Source organism: Phocoena sinus, chromosome 2 (assembly GCF_008692025.1).
Source record: "Phocoena sinus isolate mPhoSin1 chromosome 2, mPhoSin1.pri, whole genome shotgun sequence".
Taxonomy (NCBI): domain Eukaryota; kingdom Metazoa; phylum Chordata; class Mammalia; order Artiodactyla; family Phocoenidae; genus Phocoena; species Phocoena sinus.
In genome coordinates, this window is record NC_045764.1 from 167,483,203 (window position 1) to 167,500,597 (window position 17,395).

Sequence of the window (17,395 nt, forward strand, 5' to 3'; positions counted from 1 at the left end):
ATACATACATCCTCCTATCCCCTCCCTCTTGCATCTCCCTCCCTCCCACCCACCCTCCCTCGAGGTGGTCACAAAGCACCGAGCTGATCTCCCTGTGCTATGCGGCTGCTTCCCACTAGCTATCTGTTTTACATTTGGTAGTGTATATATGTCCATGCCACTCTCACTTTCTCACAGCTTACCCTTCCCCCTCCCCGTGTCCTCAAGTCCATTCTCTAGTAGGTCTGCTCTTTATTCCCATCCTGCCCCTAGGTTCTTCATAACCTTTTTTTTTTTTTCGATTCCATATATATGTGTTAGCATACGGTATTTGTCTTTCTCTTTCCGACTGACTTCGCTCTGTGTGACAGACTCTAGGTCCACCCACCTCCGTACAGATAACTCAGTTCCGTTTCTTTTTATGGCTGAGTGACGTTCCGTTGTCATTTTAATCATTTTTAAGAGTACAGCTCAGCGGCAGTAAGTATATTCACGCTGTTAGGTAACCATCACCACCCTCCATCTCTAGAACTTTTTCATCGTCCTAAACTGAAACTCTACCCATTAAACAATAAAGAAGTGTGGAAGTTTTGTTTGTAGGTTTTTTTCTTTTAAACCGTTTTCCTTTCTTGGCTTCAAGTGGAGAGTTGAGTTAATCATCCAACTTACTTCATGTCACCTTATCATCATTGGCTTTTTTCATGTTTCTCTGCTACTTCTAACTGCTGTATTATACATCATGGTATGCATTTTCCATGATTTAACTATCCACTCCCCCAGTGATGGACACTTACATTGCTCCCAACTCCTCACCACCCCATACAGATCATCAGTGAACATTCTGTACGTGCACCTTATTCACCAGTGTAAGAATTCCTTTGGGATATGGGTCCAGGAGCAGACGTAACAGATCATTGGGTATATATATGCCTACTTTGACCAATGTTATGAATCTCACTGTCCGAAATGGCTGTCCCAATCTGCAAAGGGTGTAGAACTTGGGGCTAGAGAGAAATGGATGTGAATTTCAGCTCTGCCACTGTTATTAACTGTTAAGCATCCTTGCTGCTTTGCTCACTGGTAATAGATTTTTGGGGGAAAGATTAGAGACAACGTATTGCAAACGCCTTAATCAGTGCCTATCTCATGGTAGGGACTCAGTGATGGTAGCTGTTATTATTTAGCTCAAATAGATCGTTAATATAATGAACACAGAGAAGCAAAGGGGGAGCAATATGTATGTCTCTTGCTGGTGTTGATAACTAGATGGATCTTCACTAAGACTCAGCTGTCTATGATGGAGAGAGAATACATCATTTCAGATACCAAACTTTACCTCCCTTCCTCCCTCACTTCTCTCTTTCTATATTCACATTATGCATATTTATTTTAGATATATAAGAAAAAAATTAAAATGCAAATCTCCAGGAAACCCATGACAAATATAACTTACTAACATTTTGGTGTATGTCACTGGCTCCAGATTTACATACATTCACATATACATGCATACACACGTATGTGTGTATATGTATATGTGCACATATTTTTTTATAATAATGGGATCATTTATACATACTGATATATATATGTGCCTGATGTGTGTATGAATATGTATATATATACATATTTGTATCTTTTAAACCTAAAATTTATTATGAAGTTCATATCACGTAAATAAATTTGTACCATGTTCCATTTAATGGCTACACAGTATTCTGTTGTCATATAAACAATCTTTTATTTAATTCCATATTGTTGAATATGGAGGTTGTTTTCAATTTGCGGTGGCTATAATGCTGGATATCTTTATGCATACACCTGGGAATGCCTGTCAGATTATTTCCTTAGGATATATTTAATTGCTGTATTAGAGGCTATGTGCTTTTTCCTACTTCTGAATACATGTTTCTAAATTGCTCTCCTGAAACGTTGAGAAATACTCTTGCTAGTGGTGTCTGAGAATGCCCATTTCCCTACATAATTACCAATACTATGTGTTTTCATTGATTCTAGTTTAATTCTAGTTAATAGTTTAATGGGACATTTTAAAAGATAAAATTTATTTTCAACAGATAATTAAGTAGATAAATTAAATAGTTAAGTAGATCAAAACTATTTAAGTTACAAGTTATTAAATTTCTTGTGAGCTAGGATTTTTCCCCCTCTATATGTACTGGCCGTTACTATTACTATTTTGTGAGATACCTGTAAAATATTTCTCCCGTGTTTTGATGGTTCAAAGTTTTCCTTTTGGCTTATAAATGCTCTTTCTAGTTTTCCTTCAGTTATTACGTTTTTTCCTATTTCAGGTTATGGACTATAACATTAATTTGGGAAAACACCTTCTCCCCTTGGTGGTTCAGGTGCTCAAATACTGCTCTTGTCCTCAACTACGGCATTATTTCCAACAGCCACCTCGTTGTTCTCTCTGGTCCCTAAAACCTCACATCCGGCAGATGTGGTTGAAGGCCTTGCTTGTCATCCTTTACAAGGTGAGTTGCTGTAGTCACTCATTTTTTGGGTGGAATGATTCTCTTAGAGAGAACATTTAAGAGATCTCTGTGGGATAGTAATTTGACCTTCAGAGGAAGACGCATGATACACAATTAGTGTCGAGAAGTAAAGAGCCGTTGGAATGAAAATAGAAATGTAGACCATGCCGGTGTATACTCCAAAATGCTTGAAGCAAAATCTGATGCCTATTGATCAATAATCTCTCTTTATGCTCGGAACCTCATATCTTATCTATATATTAATTATTATGTCAGAAAACAAGAAAACTATTTAAAGTTGTATTCATACACCAAATGTTTATGCCAGGTAATTTTCTTGAAAGGAATTATAACTACAAAATGGCATGTGTTGCCATCCATGATTTGGTGCAAGAGGAAGGGGATACAGTCCCTTGTCAAAATAAGGCCATGATAAGAATTTATGTTTCTGCTTTTCTATATTTTTCTTTTTATTATACCCAGAAGAGACTGAGAAAAATATCTAGCAAGATCAAGTGGAAAAATTTACCCTTCAGAATAACCGTTTATATTCTTCTCCCTCCATTTCATTGAGCAGTATCCATACCGAGACTGTGATATCAGCAAGGTCCTGCTGCATCTGATTCACATAACAGTCAATACACTCAATGCACAATATCACAGCTGCAAGCCCCACGCCGCGGCAGGACCTTTGTACAGTGACAACAGTAACATAAGCAGATACAGCGAAAAAGAAAAAGGTACTTGACATATCTCAATTCTCTCTCAAACTTAGCTTGCCTACGTAATACATTTCTGGACAGTGTTTCTCTTAGATGATAGAGGAGCCCCCCCCCAGATATCATTCTGGAGTCAAAAATGACCTACTGCTTCATTAATTTTCCAACTTTCCCATGAATGTTGCTGCTTTCATTATGTAAAATGAACACTCAAGAGAAATAATTGATATACGCTTCTAAAGCCCCCTTCATAAGAAATCGTGTTTTGTAAAAAAAAATTGTCTGCTGTTTAGTTCAGGAGGCTTTGTAAACCTTTTCCTACATGTTGGAAACATCTTGCTTTGGACTGTGAAGTAAATCTTGGTTGGCACTCAGTGGAGCCATAATCTTGTCCATCTCTAGTTTGCTCCTGACCTTGTGCTCGTAGATTTGAATGGAGCCTAAATTTGCTGAAGTGCTTTTTCCTAGCCTCCTTATTCAATAAGAATTAATTTAAGGCAACTGAAATGAAACATTTTTGCTGCATAGGTTTAAATTATTTCCAGTATCGACACTCTTTATATTGATAGCTTTTCGGCAAAGGAGGCAGTAGAATGAAACTTTAGATAAACTTCCAGCCTGGATGTTTTCAGGTGAGAGCTGAAGAGCCAAGGTGTGTCTTTAGTGCATGTTGCAGGGTGACTAGACTCGTAAAAGGTGACATCATCGATCCAGTCCTGGGAGAAAGCCAAGTGCCCCGTGGCCCTTTGTGGTGTTAATAGATTCCTTTTTGGTGGGACTGCTCTGGAAATGTCTGGATAGGAGGGATTGGAGCCAGTGTTCCACTGTTCATTTATTGCCAAAAGGTCCAAGAGCCTAGGTTGGCCAGAGATAGAGCTGTCAGAACTAAGTTCATTAAGTTCTGGTACCATTCAGATCCTTCCTGAAGAATATCTTAGGTCCTAGTTTCTGGGAAATTAGACAGATTCAGTTGAACTATAGATGTCGTCAATGTGGGCTCAGTATTTGGGCCAATCCCAGATGAACCTTTCTGGATGGGAGGAGCCATCTTGAAGTCTTTCCATCTCTCTCATTCAGTACATTTTGAGAATTATTTCCAAGTTATGTAAGGGAAGTTACACAATGATTTTTTCGAAAAACTGTATTTTTCAAAGGAGAGTATTTTTAAAAAGGAAATAAATTAAACAGATCATCGTGTTGATAGGCTTCCTCATCATCACGGAAGTTCACGGGAGTTTTGTATCCATTTTGATCATTAACGCTTATTTTTTTATTTGACCAAAAAGATTATTATGATTACTTGGTCTAACATCTACTGCTTCAAATTTCATTAACTTACAGAATCTTGTGTTTTAAGACAGGATCGATCCTTAAAACTTAACCCTATGCTGGTACTCCCCTTATACTCAAGAAGTCTTAAATAATCATAATCACACCTGAGGCTCATTTTGTCAGATAGGTAGATATAAATATAGGCCAAATACTATGGTTTCAGTGATGTTCAACTTGAAGAGTAGGTTAATTCCATTTACTGTGGTATTAAATGCATTTTTGTAGCCTTTTCTCTTGCTGCTTTGTACATGGCTTTGGCTTTTCTAAAGGATGCAAGAAGAAAATTTATTAAGTGGACTTCATGGGTTGCAAAATAGCAAGCTTTTCCTCATTACTGTGTTTCTGGGTTTCTCTTTGATTTAAAAGTAGCCAAATGTGGATAGAAGAGAACATAGAAACAAGCTTGATAGGACTCTAAGTGACCAGTTTGTTTATGAGGCCTCAGGACCATAAGAGTCAAAGATTCTTTCTGGGATTCATAATAGCTACCTGTGGCAAACTCTTACTTTAATATGGGGAAATGTTATTTTCTGTTTTCTTTCTCCTTTGTTTATCAGTCCATAATCATTTGTGGAGCTTTTGAGATGACCGGTGGCTTTTCTAAGCTTTTTCTGTGTGTTGTGTGTTTCATTGCCAAATGTAGAGTACAGTATTTTGCATTCACAAAGTTTAAGGTGCATGTACTGTTAGGCTGTGTCTATGCCAGTTCTCAAATCCCAGGAAGGCATATATTTTTGGAAGGGGCAAGATCCACTCATTTCGTTTAATTTTCTTTTGCCAAATCAGCCTGAAAATTCACCCAAAGCAGGCACATTTAAGCAGGAGTGTCCCAGATTCCTGACGTGTATTGGTTATCTGGTTTTAAGTACATTGGAAAAGTTTTCCCATGAAGGTCCTATTGGAATATCGAGATGCCTGTCTTGAAAATGCTGCCCACTGTGACACGAAGTATGAGGGGCAAACTTGTAACAGTTGCTCTGTTCAACGCATGAATAATTTGACACCTGAATGAAATGCCAAGCCAGGCTAGACTTGGGCTGGTTTAGGACCACCCCAGGCTGTGTTCCATAATGCTTTCAATGAAATGCTTGTGTAGATACAGCCTAAGAGAGAATAACCTCTTAAGTGTAATTTTGACTTTCTCTCCCCAATTAGAAGAAGATAGTGTTTTTGATGAATCTGATATTCATGATACACCTACTGGACCCTGCAATAAAGAGTCTCAAACTTTTTTTGCAAGATTGAAAAGGATAGGCGGCAGCAAAATGGTGAAATATCAGCCGGTTGAGATGAATGTTCAGAGAAGTATGAATTTTTTCCTCTTAGTAGTTTTATGCAGAAATGTTGTACTCTACCATTTTTTGGGGGTGAAATCTCAATTTTATTATGTTACTACACATTTTTAATACCGTTGATTTGATATATATGTATGCACAACCAGTATATATATATATGCACTTATATATATACGTGAATTGACAGATACATCATTAATGTCATGATCGTCTTAGAGGGCCATTGCTTGATTTGATTTGTTGCAAAATGTTTGCTTCTCTTCCACACAATTTGAATAAAGTTTCCTAGATCCACCTCAGCCAAAAGCGATCCCCTCTCCTGTGCACAAATGAACAGAGCTGAGGAATCATCCCGAAGCCCGATTTCAGATATAAGATCTTAAACTGCCTTTTGGGGTTCTCTCATTCCAAAGTTTTCTGGGTTTTGAAATTAGAATGAACCTTATGAAAATTTGGCCAGGAGGTCACTTTTACCTTCTGGTAGAGCTGGGATTATGATTACGGTTGATGCCAATTGTATGCCCAAGTTTGAGGGGAAGAGAAAGGTGAAATCTCCAAGTAAAATAGTACTAGCTTTTTCTGTTTTAATCAGGTGAAATAGAACTGGCTGAATATAGAGAAACGGGTGCATTACAAGACAACATTCTACACTGTGTGAGAGAAGAAAGCATTCAGAAAAAAAAGCTGCGCTCTTTAAAACAAAAATCTCTTGATATAGGGAATGCAGACTCCCTCTTGTTTACGCTAGATGAGCACCGTAGGAAGTCCTGCATAGACCGGTGTGACATAGACAAGCCTCCAGCCCAAGCTGCATATTTCACGCAAAGACAGCATGACCATGGACGGTCTAGACAGAACTCTGCTACGAGGTCTGACAATGCCGAAATCCCCGAGAACCCGGCTCTGGAAGGTTTTCAAGAAGCTCGGAGGCCTGTAATACCAGAAGTTAGGTTAAACTGCATGGAGACATTTGAGGTGAAAGTGGATTCCCCAATAAAGCCTGCTCCCAAAGAGGATTTAGATCTGATAGACTTGTCCTCAGATTCAACATCTGGGCCTGAAAAGCACTCTACGCTCTCAACATCGGACAGCGACTCCCTTGTGTTTGAACCTCTTCCCCCTCTCCGAATAGTAGAGAGTGATGAAGAGGAGACCATGGACCAAGGGGACGATGGTACCTCTGGTAAGGATGCTGCTTCCTCTCCCTCCATCCGCAACCGCCCCTCTGTCCTCAGCCTCAGTACGACGCCCCTCGTGCAGGTAAGCGTGGAAGACTGTTCCAAAGACTTTTCTTCTAAGGACTCAGGAAATAACCAGTCGGCGGATGCCAGGGACTCCCCTCTCATAGCTCTGGAAGACCCCACGGACTCCGAAGAATTATCAAAGCCTGAGGAGCTGCAAGGGTGTTCCTGTGGCAGCCCGCTCACGCTTAAGCAAAGACGAGACCTCCTTCAGAAGACGCTTGCTCTCCCTGAGATGTCACTGGACGATAACCCTGAGCCCAGCACTGAGGAAGGGAAGCCCGGTGGGCTGATGCCAAGTTCAGGGGCAAAAACCGTCCTCCTCAAAGTCCCTGAAGATTCGGAGAATCCAACGGAAAGTGAGAAGCCAGACGCCAGAGCTGAATCAGACGCAGAACAGAACCCTGAAAGGAAGGCAGAAGAGGAGGGAGCTGAGGAATCTGAATTTAAGATTCAGATTGTCCCCAGGCAGAGGAAACAGAGGAAGATTGCGGTCAGTGCCATCCAGAGAGAGTACCTTGACATTTCCTTCAACATTCTAGACAAATTGGGAGATCAGAAAGATCCAGGTGAGCGCGTCTATCTTCTTTCTCCCAGCCTTACGTTCAAGTTTCTGCATTTTACTTGTTAGGGTCTTGGTACTGATACGCATCAAACTCTAAATTTTAAAATGTCAAGGAATGACATTATAATTGCTTCATTATCACTCTGAACCCTTCCTGCTTACTGGAGTGTGTTGGATTCAGATGTGGTTCTATTGGCTCCATAAATGTTTCTGTATTGGTTGTTTCTAAACTCTGCACTCAGTTCTTGATCATCCTTGACAACAAGAGGCAATGATTAATTCATATCAAGACATTCCAAGTATCATTTTCGTTTTCCTCAAACAGCAAAAGTCATTAATTGAACTCTTATTGCTTTCTTTTTTTTTCCTGCTATACTTTAGTGGATTATGATACAGCTAAAATATCATGAAGGGCTAAAATAAAGCAGAGTGCTTGGAATGATTAAGAATTGACTGTATAGTCATTTAGGGTCTCTACTGGTTACATATTCTAAGCAAGTATCAGCAGTCTGGCAGACATTGTGTGCCCTCAGGAACCAAAAAGAGCCCAGTTACAACCTAGACTCTAATCCATGGTCACCAGTTGATGGTGAAGTTGTTATAGTACGAGCACTTCCTGCCTCAAATGCTGTTTCTTGTGTTTCCTTGGAGGCACTGTTTCCAAGAAAGATTAACTTGAAAAAGGGACAAGCTGGTAGTCCACCTCATCCTAAAGCACAGTTCTCCGCTCTGTTATAATACTGATCAGAATGTTACGTCATTTCTCAGCCCATATTTAAAAAAAAACAAAAAAGGATGTGAATCTCTAGAAAAAATGAGATTGGCCAGGGATGATTATTTTAGTAGATCCGTAGACTACAGAACATTGAGCACTGGCAAAACTCTTGGGGACCTCTAGTATAATCCCTCATTTCCTAGAAGAGGACACTGACACTGGGAGGAGGGGACATGCCCTGCCCCAGGTCACACAGCACTTCTCCCCTACTCCATAACAAAAGCAACTCCTCAGAGAACAGGCTCAGCCCTTTTATTTGCACCGGGCATTTCCTGAGCTTTCCAGTTGTTCTCTACTTCATAGGACAGAGCTGTGTACCTTCAAGGGGCTCTGTAAAAACTTGTCAAATGAACATTAATGTATTTGGAAAAGGCCATGCTCCAGCCAGGCAGGGGGAAGAAAAAGATTCTCATAATAACAAGAAAGTGTAAGAAGGTTTCTTGGGAAACTGGGACACCCTTTTATTATTTGGAGCCAAGAAAATTGTTGCATATAGATGGAGCAAAGCACTGACCTAGAAACTATAGAGGTCTATAGGTGGGTATATAAGAAACCATATAAGGTCTGTAGGGTGGGTATATAAGAAACTATATGAGGTCAGTAGGGTGGGTATATATGATATATAGGTTGTATATAGGTTGTGGTATGTATGTTTGTGTGTGTGTGTTGCCTTCTTTATTCATCCTTATGTCAGGTTGTTCCCCAGGCTACCAGGGAGGAGATTGGTGTTATATTAATATATTTGTTACCAGAGCAAGAAGGAAAGTATCTGACAATTAAGATGATACGTATTTAAAATTTTTATAATATAGGTTATACTGTCATAATCATTTTATATCTGTGTAGTGTCCCACCTGCCACAGACATGCGGAGCTACCCTTCCTTGCTGGGTGTTGGAAGGAGGCCCATGTGCTCAGAGTAAGACTCAGGCTTCCCGAGACCTTCTTGCCTCTATTAGTCATAGTCAAGGGAGGCCTGGACTCACAGCCTTGCCATTGCTAATTGCCTTGAGTCTACCAAGTCTAATGGCATTGTGTACTTTCCTTCTGTTCACGTCAGTCCCTGCAAGAAGCTCCAGATCACCCTTCATCTCTCTCACTCTAATTTCCATAAGGCCTTGCACATCTCCTGTCCAGATCCTTTCTCCCACCTTATCGCAATTCCTGAAACTTTTCCTCCATCAGAAATTCATGGTCCTTCATGTGCTCTGTTTCCTTTCCCTTCTTAGTCTAATGGAAACCCAGCTCTTCCCTGGGGAAGCGCATCCTTGGACTAGGGCCAGGGTGTAGGCATCTTCCTTCCTCATCATTTCCCCCTTCAGACCATTCCCACCTTGTCTTTAAAAACACCCAGCTCTGAATCTCACATTACTTACCCTGACTTTCTCATTTATTGACAATTTTAATTCCTGGCTCTTTTGACTCTTTCCTAAACTATTCCTGTCTTAATTCTTGTTGATTTCAGTATTAATACACATAGTACAGTGTTTTCTGACACTCTGGCTTCTCAGTTCCTCGAATTCGTCTTCCCCAGAGACTTTTTTTTTTCATCTTCCACCCTCACTCAGTTACTTATTCCTATGGTCATATCACAGAACGTGTTATTATCAATAACTGCAGCCTGTCCATGGTGTCAGTCCAGTGTCTCCCATTCTCTGATTACCATTTCCTCTCTCTCTGGACAGCGCTGTATTGATCCTATTGCCTCTCACTGTTCGTCCCCTTCTTCATGTCTTCCCTTCTCAAGTCAATCATTACAATCCCTTCTTGCCTACATCATTCCTGACCTCTGCTTTTTCAGACTTGCTTGGCTAAACACAGCCCTCATCAAATCTGCCTTTCCATCTACCAACACCTGTACCTATCAGATGAGTGTGGCTGGAGAACAAAACGCATAACAATATTGACTGGTCTTATTTTAAATTCATGACCATGAACCTCAACTGGGTCCTTAAAGCTACCTGGCATCACACCGTATTTCCCTGGTCCATTCACGTTTCCATTCTCCTGATTATTTCATAGCTACTTTTCTTTCCAGACTTTCAGTATCTCTTCCTATTTGACATAATCTGAAGAGATTTCCACATCCTCCTACCCCTTCCTCTGCCTCCCTTCCACCAACTGCACCCATACACCTGGCCTTCCTAGCTGGGGCTGCAAGTGAACTGTGTTTTGGTCTGAAGTCAGCCTTTCCACATGTGGACATGATTCCATCTCTCTTACTTACTCACGGATGTACGCCCAGAAATCTCCCCTCTTGCTCCTCCCTTAGTTTTTTCTAAGGTATCTTTGACTTGAATATACAAACATCATCTTATTTCTCTCTTTTTAAAAAAGCTCTTGATCCTAATTCTCCCCATTATTATCCCATTTGCTTCTTCCCTTTTAGCAAAAAACACCCCCACCTTTTTATTGAAGTATAATCGACATACAATATTATATTAACTTTAGGTGTACAACATAGCAATTCAATGTTTATATGCATTACAAAATAATCACCATGATAAGTCTAGTTACCATCTATCACCATTTAAAGCTACTACAGTATTGTTGACTATATTCCCTATTCTGTGTGTTACATCCCCATGACTCATTTTATATAACTGGAAGTTTGTGCCTCTTAATCCTCTTCACCTATTTTGTCCATCCCTCCGTCCCCCTCCTCTCTGGCAACCACCAGTTTGTTCTCTGTATCTATGAATCTGTTTCTCTTTTGCTTGTTCGCTTGTTTTGTTTTTAAGAATCCACATATAGGGGAAATCACAGAGTATTTGTTTTTCTCTGTCTGGCTTACTTTACTTAGCATAATACCCTCTAGGTTTTAGCAAAACTTTTTAAGGAGTTATCTGTACTATCACTATTCCCAATTTTCTCCCATACTATTCTTCCTAAAAAGTACGCATCGTTCCTATGAGGCTTCCAGAGTTCACCCAAACTTCACTTGTCAAGGTCACCAGTGGCCTCCACTGCTAAATCCAATGGTCAGCTCTTAGATATTATCTTCTGACTCAATAGTTCACAGAGTTGATCACCCCCACGTCACTTGGCTTCTGGGATACACATTCTCTTGGTTTTCTGCATATTCAGTGGTCACTCCTTCTCAATCTCTTTTTTCGGTTCCTCCTGAACTCCCTAATAAGGGAGTGCCGCAGGGTCTTTTGGTCCTTTTCTCAGGTCTGTCTACACTCAGTGTGTTGGTGATCTCACCTACTCTTGTAGTTTTACATACTGTCTGTATACTGAGACAACTCTATTAGGTACCTACCGCTGGAATAATGCCGTGTAACAAATAAACATACAGGTATCAGCAACGTATAACAATAAGCATTTATTCAATTCAAGGGCTGTTGGCTATCTGCAGATCAGCTAGTCCAGGCTGGACTGGGTGGCCAGCCTCCTCCTGGGACCCATGAAGCCTGGAAATGTTTTTCTCAGGGTGATGGAAGAGGCACAAGAGAGCAAGCCCCGTCGCACAGGAGCCCGGCAAGCCTTTGGTCATGTTATGCCTGCAAACTTTCCATGAGCCAAAGCAGATCACCTGGCTGGAGCCAAAGGCAAGAGGGGAAACACACTCTGCCTCTTTAGTGGGAGAAACTTTTAAGTTACATGGCAACGGTCATTGATTCGGAGAGGAGTGAAGAATTGGGGCCTCATCTGCCAAAAACTGCATGGGACATACTCATACTAAAAAATTTTCTGTTGTTTATCCCAAATTAAATTTCAACTGGGTGTCCTCTTTTATCTGGCCACCTTAATCTACCTTCAAAATCTACTCCTTCTCACCATCAGCCCTGCTTCCACCCTGGTCTGAGCCATTAACATCTCTCTCTCACATAGCCATTGACATCTCTCATGTGGATCAACTGCCATAGCCTCCAAACTGGGCTCCTGCCTTTTACCCGTATTGCCTTCATATCTGCCCAACGCAGCAGCCACCGTGATCCTTTAAAACATGAGATTATACCATTACTCCGCTTAAAACCCTCCATTGGCTCCCATTTCTTTCATAGTAAAAAGTCAAGTCCTTTAAATTCCTCAAATGCTTTATGTAGTCCTGATTCTCTTTAGTTCTCTGACTTCATTTTGCTTGGTTCTCTCCACATTTCTCCTATTCAGCCACAGTGGCCTCCTGCCATTTTTTTGAACACTCCTTACATTTTCTTACCTTGGGGCCTTTGCACCGGCTGGTTCCTCAGCCTGAAACTGTCTTCTCCAGATACCTGCCTGGCTCCGTCTCTCATTTCTTTTAATTCTCTGTTCAAACATCAGGTTCCCCATGAGGCCTGGACCACACCCCACCTTTCCACCCCTACCCGGCATCTTAGAATCACTTTCTCTTCTCTGTTTCTCTTCTATAAAGAATTATTCTTCTAATATATAATAATTTATTTACTTTTATGTATGTTAATTATTGTCTGTCTGTCCCCACTGTTCTCTCAAAGGCAAGAAATCTCTGGTTTGTTCTTTGATTGTATCCCAAGTACCTAGTAGAGTGGTGGCAAATATTTGATGAATGAATGAATCAATAACATGACATTTTCTTCACATCAGTATAAAAAATTGAATAGAAGAATTTTAAGCTAAGTGTATAGCTCTATTCAAATACTTGTTGTCTTAAACTATATACAAATGGAAGGCTTCATAAAATGATTTAGGACTGAGCAAAAATTCCCTGGCTTAAAGAATCTTGGTACACTAATGATTATTAATAAGTATCTTACAGTTATGACGTTTCTTTAAAATTAAAGATACCAAGGATTTTAATAAGCGTATCGAGACTCTAAAAGTCTCAGTAATCTGTTAAAGAATTCTTGCCTTTAAGCTTTCTTGTTCTACATTATCGGTGGGACTATTATGCCAGAGTAGCAGCAAATGTAAACCAGAAGCAGATAAGGGTAAGATAGGTAATTATGCATGTTTTAAACTTGTGGTTTGTGGAGAATACCTAAGAGAAAAGCAATAGCTTAATCACTAAGGAATTTTTAATGGGTAGTTATTTTTATGCTGTATTTGGAGAGTTTGGGAAACATTGTAACAGTTATACTTCTTTTGTTACCAAGAAAGTATTTATCTGGCAAATGTATCTATTCAGAAAGACCTCTGAGAACCAAAAATAGACGTTCCAAAATCAGTGCTTAAAAGCTTTTCTCCTCAGCCCTCACCTAGGATCTATTTTACTTTTATTTCTGACAGTTTAATAAGTTTAATGATCACCCAATAGTAGAATAGCATCTGCATACTTATATTTTATGTATGTGTGAATGTGTGGTGACTTGCTCTGTGGCAAGAAAAACAATTGATAACCTGGAAAGGAGGAGACAGATGTCATGAAGCTTAAGAACTTGGAGCCATTTAGGGTGGACATGTTATAATCATGGAAGCCCATAGTGGTAATTCCAGGCTACTCATTGAGCTCAATATACAGTGAGTGTTGCTTAAGATGTCAAGGAAGTTTATAAAAAAGTTTTAGGGGTTTGCCAAGATAACCCACTAAACTTTTCAAAAAGCTGTAAAGGATAATCTTTACCTAGAATAACGTGGGACAGCTTGTTTCCCATTATTCATAGATGAAAAAGACAATATTATATGCAGAAAATATTTTACCTTAGATGCATTCGTCAACAGCAGAAGCAAATGATACGTCTTTCTTGCTCAACTAATAAAATCGAAAACCTGAGTAACTGGTAAGTGATTATTCCAAGTTAGATACAGTCCCTGCTCTGAAATCACTTATGATTTAGCAAAGGTTGTAGACCGGTAAACAGACAGTTACATTATGGCGTGTTCATTTTGGTACAGGTTAGGACAGGGTGTTCTGGGATTGCATAAGAGGGTCACATGATTCAGTTTTTTGTTTGAATCTGGGGGTGGGGGTCCTGGATGCTTTTCTGGAGGAGGAATTGTCTATGTAAATTGAGATGTAAGTGATGAGTAGGAAATTGCCAGACAAAGGTGGAGTGGTGGAATGATATAAGTGGATCAACTGTAGGTGCCTTTGGGTTTTGTATGAAAAGAAATTCAGTTGCGGAAAGGTGCAAAGATATGTGATATGAGCATGCTGAGCTCTAGCTTTGTAATTGTGCTGTCGTTAATTTCTGAGAGGCACAGCAACACGTGCAGAATATAATGGGGACACAGCTCCCAGGGAACTTTGCAACCAGTGTGTATGTGATTCCATTAAAGTAGTTAGTAGGGCCAGAAAGTATATAATGATTTGAATGGGAGAATTGGGCAAGAGGGGGAAATATATGAAAAAGGTTCTTGAACTTGCTTTTAATCAATGTCATGAGTTTTAAATAATATTTCTGTTTGTAGATCCGGCTACTAAAGGACTTTCAACTTTGGAAATGCCACGAGAATGCTCATCTGCCCCCACATTAGAAGCAGGTGTGCCAGAAACAAGCAGCCATTCTTCAATATCAAGTAAGATTTCCTTTGGTGATCATTTCACCTGTACATTGATTTGGAACATTATCTGCTGCATAGTTTTCAATTTTCACACTCTTGGTATTGTTTTTTTCTTCTTCTTTTTAACGTTGTGTTAGCTTCCTAGGTAACACTATGTTGTATGTTCTCAGAGACCCTGAGACATAGGCCCACTTTTGTCAGCATCTCACGTGTTTGATAAATCAGTACAGCTACTGATAGGCCAAGAATCCTAATTTGTTAAGGTATAATCACTGGATAATTCAATAAAATAAGTATTATATATGACTAGCCTAAACATAAAACATGGAACTGGTTTTGGGACAAGTGAAAAACATTGTCTGTGACAGAATTTTACATGAAACACCTTTGTTTAATTTGAATCACCTCCATCATTGACAAAATTTTTATCTAAGTTATCATCAAATAAATGTATCAGATATATCATGATCCCAAAGTTATTATTGAATATAGCGCTTTTGGATCGGAAAATTAAAATGGCATGAAGTATTACTGGATCTGCTGGAGGCAACTATTCAGTATTTTGAAACTACCTTGTTTGTTGGGTCCTATATTTTGCCCATGAGGAGCTTGAGTTCCACTGAGGTGAAAATAAGGGTGTCCACCTGGCTCAGTGGAGTCAATTAAAAGACTTGAGCATGGGAAACTCTCAGTAGGAATCAGAGATACAAACAGTGGTGCAACTTCTGCAAACCCTTGTCATCTGTGCTGGTGTATTTTGTGTTCCATGTGGCCACTGCCTCAAGGGCTAGTGAATTTTCCTTTGACAGTCTTTTGAAATAAAGATGATCCTGAAAACCAGATAAAGATCTTAACTTAAATGCTGGACTGGTAGTGTGGAACAACATCATCATCTTCATCATTCATTTATTCATGCTTTCATTCATTCAGCAACTGTTTATTAAGTGTCTGCTGAGTGCCAGGCACTGTGCTTGGTACTGGTGATCACAGGTGAATAAATAAGACACCCCTTGTTCTCCAGGCATTTACAGACATAATAGTCATAACTGCTACCAATTATTTGACACCGTGTTCCAGGCACCGTGCTAAGTGGTTGCTCTCTTAACACATTGCTATCTTATTAAATCCTCGCGTCAGCACTGCATGGCAGATCTTATTGACCCAGTTTTAATAGACTAAGAAACAGGTTCAGAGAGGCTAAGTGACTTGCCTAAAGTCATACGGCTATTAAGTGGTAGAGACAGGAATTGATGCTAGGTCTGTTTGATTTTTCAAGCCCATGGTGTTTTTTAGTATACCACACTGCCTTAGAAGAATTCAGATTCAGTTATAATAGAGATTACAGAAATTCTAAGAAAGCATCTTCAAGTAACAGTTATTTGCCCTTTTGGCAGCAAAGAAGAACGCCTCGTTCTGAATCTAATTGTTCTTCTTTTATCACAAAAAATCAGTTTTATAACGTGAAAAAATGCCCATTTTTAAGTCCATATATACTAAAATCATGAAAGTGTATCTTCTCCTAATTTGCATGAGTCATCTGAAAAAAGTGAATTATAGTTAGAATTCCAAGTTGGATATAATTTGAGATAGGATGACTTAAGTCAGTTTGACTTCAGTGCTAGTTACATGTATCATAAAGTAAATGTATCAATGAATCATGATCCTGAAGTCATGATTGAATCTAGCCCTTTCGGATTCAGCATAGTGCATCATTAAATTTCCACCTTCCTCCTTCTCTCCATTTAAAGCATGTATTGGATAGCTCTTGGTGGTGTGTTCTTAGAGACATAATGCCAGGTGCTTTACACACTGAGCTAAACATTAAGGGACTTTACTCTCAGGGAATTCTTCTGTCTTTAAAAAAATACTGAGGACTGGAGAAATTAATCAAGCACTAGAGGTTTTTAACCCTTCTTTGATTTTGTCTGATAGATGGGGCTAATTTTTAAATTTGTCCATCTTCCAAAAGATTTCTGCTTTTGAATTTTACTTGAAATTTGTTAAATTTTCTAAAAGATTTCTGCCTTTGGATTTTACCTGGAGCTGCACTTTCAAGTGAACCATGAAATTGCAAAATTTACCAGTCGACCACAAGAATCAGATTTTTCATTAGTTTGCATAGTCATTTCCATGAATTCAGTTAACATGGACTCCAAGACACAAGAATTCTCATCACACCCCTCTTTTTTGCTCAGTTTATCAGCTGATTCTTTTGTAGCTAAACATGCCATGACCACCATGAATCAAACAGCATGCTAATTACATTAAAAATAATATCATAATTGATTTCGCATCACACCAAGTTGCTGCCCTGGTACCATGATTGTGAAACCTGTGTATAACACGTAAGGCTTTCTAGGGCCATAAAGACATCTCGGTTTCTACCATCCCCTTCTAGACCGTGTATTTCAGAGCTTCAGTTTCTGAAATTGTCCTTATAAGAGAGTGAATAACCACGAGTTCTCAAATATCCAGTTGTTTGGGATCATGTATAAAAGGTCTCTTAGCGATGCTCTTCCTTTCTCACTGGGCTGCTGGCAGGGATTGGTGGGACCACTTGAGGAGGGATAGGAGGGTAGGAGACAGG

At 39.6% G+C, this 17,395-nt stretch overlaps 1 protein-coding gene across 2 annotated transcripts in view; it reads left to right on the forward strand.

Moving 5' to 3' along the window:
* UNC79 (unc-79 homolog, NALCN channel complex subunit) overlaps positions 1-17,395 on the forward strand; it is a 307,052-nt gene that overhangs the window by 221,496 nt on the left and 68,161 nt on the right. The window contains exons 28-32 of one of the 2 annotated variants that reach the window (XM_032620578.1): positions 2,292-2,474; positions 3,052-3,214; positions 5,681-5,830; positions 6,413-7,630; positions 14,716-14,823. In XM_032620578.1, the coding sequence (XP_032476469.1) occupies positions 2,292-2,474; positions 3,052-3,214; positions 5,681-5,830; positions 6,413-7,630; positions 14,716-14,823 (1,822 nt within the window). The remainder of the gene's footprint in view (positions 1-2,291; positions 2,475-3,051; positions 3,215-5,680; positions 5,831-6,412; positions 7,631-14,715; positions 14,824-17,395) is intronic. The other variant, XM_032620585.1, reaches the window with a different exon arrangement.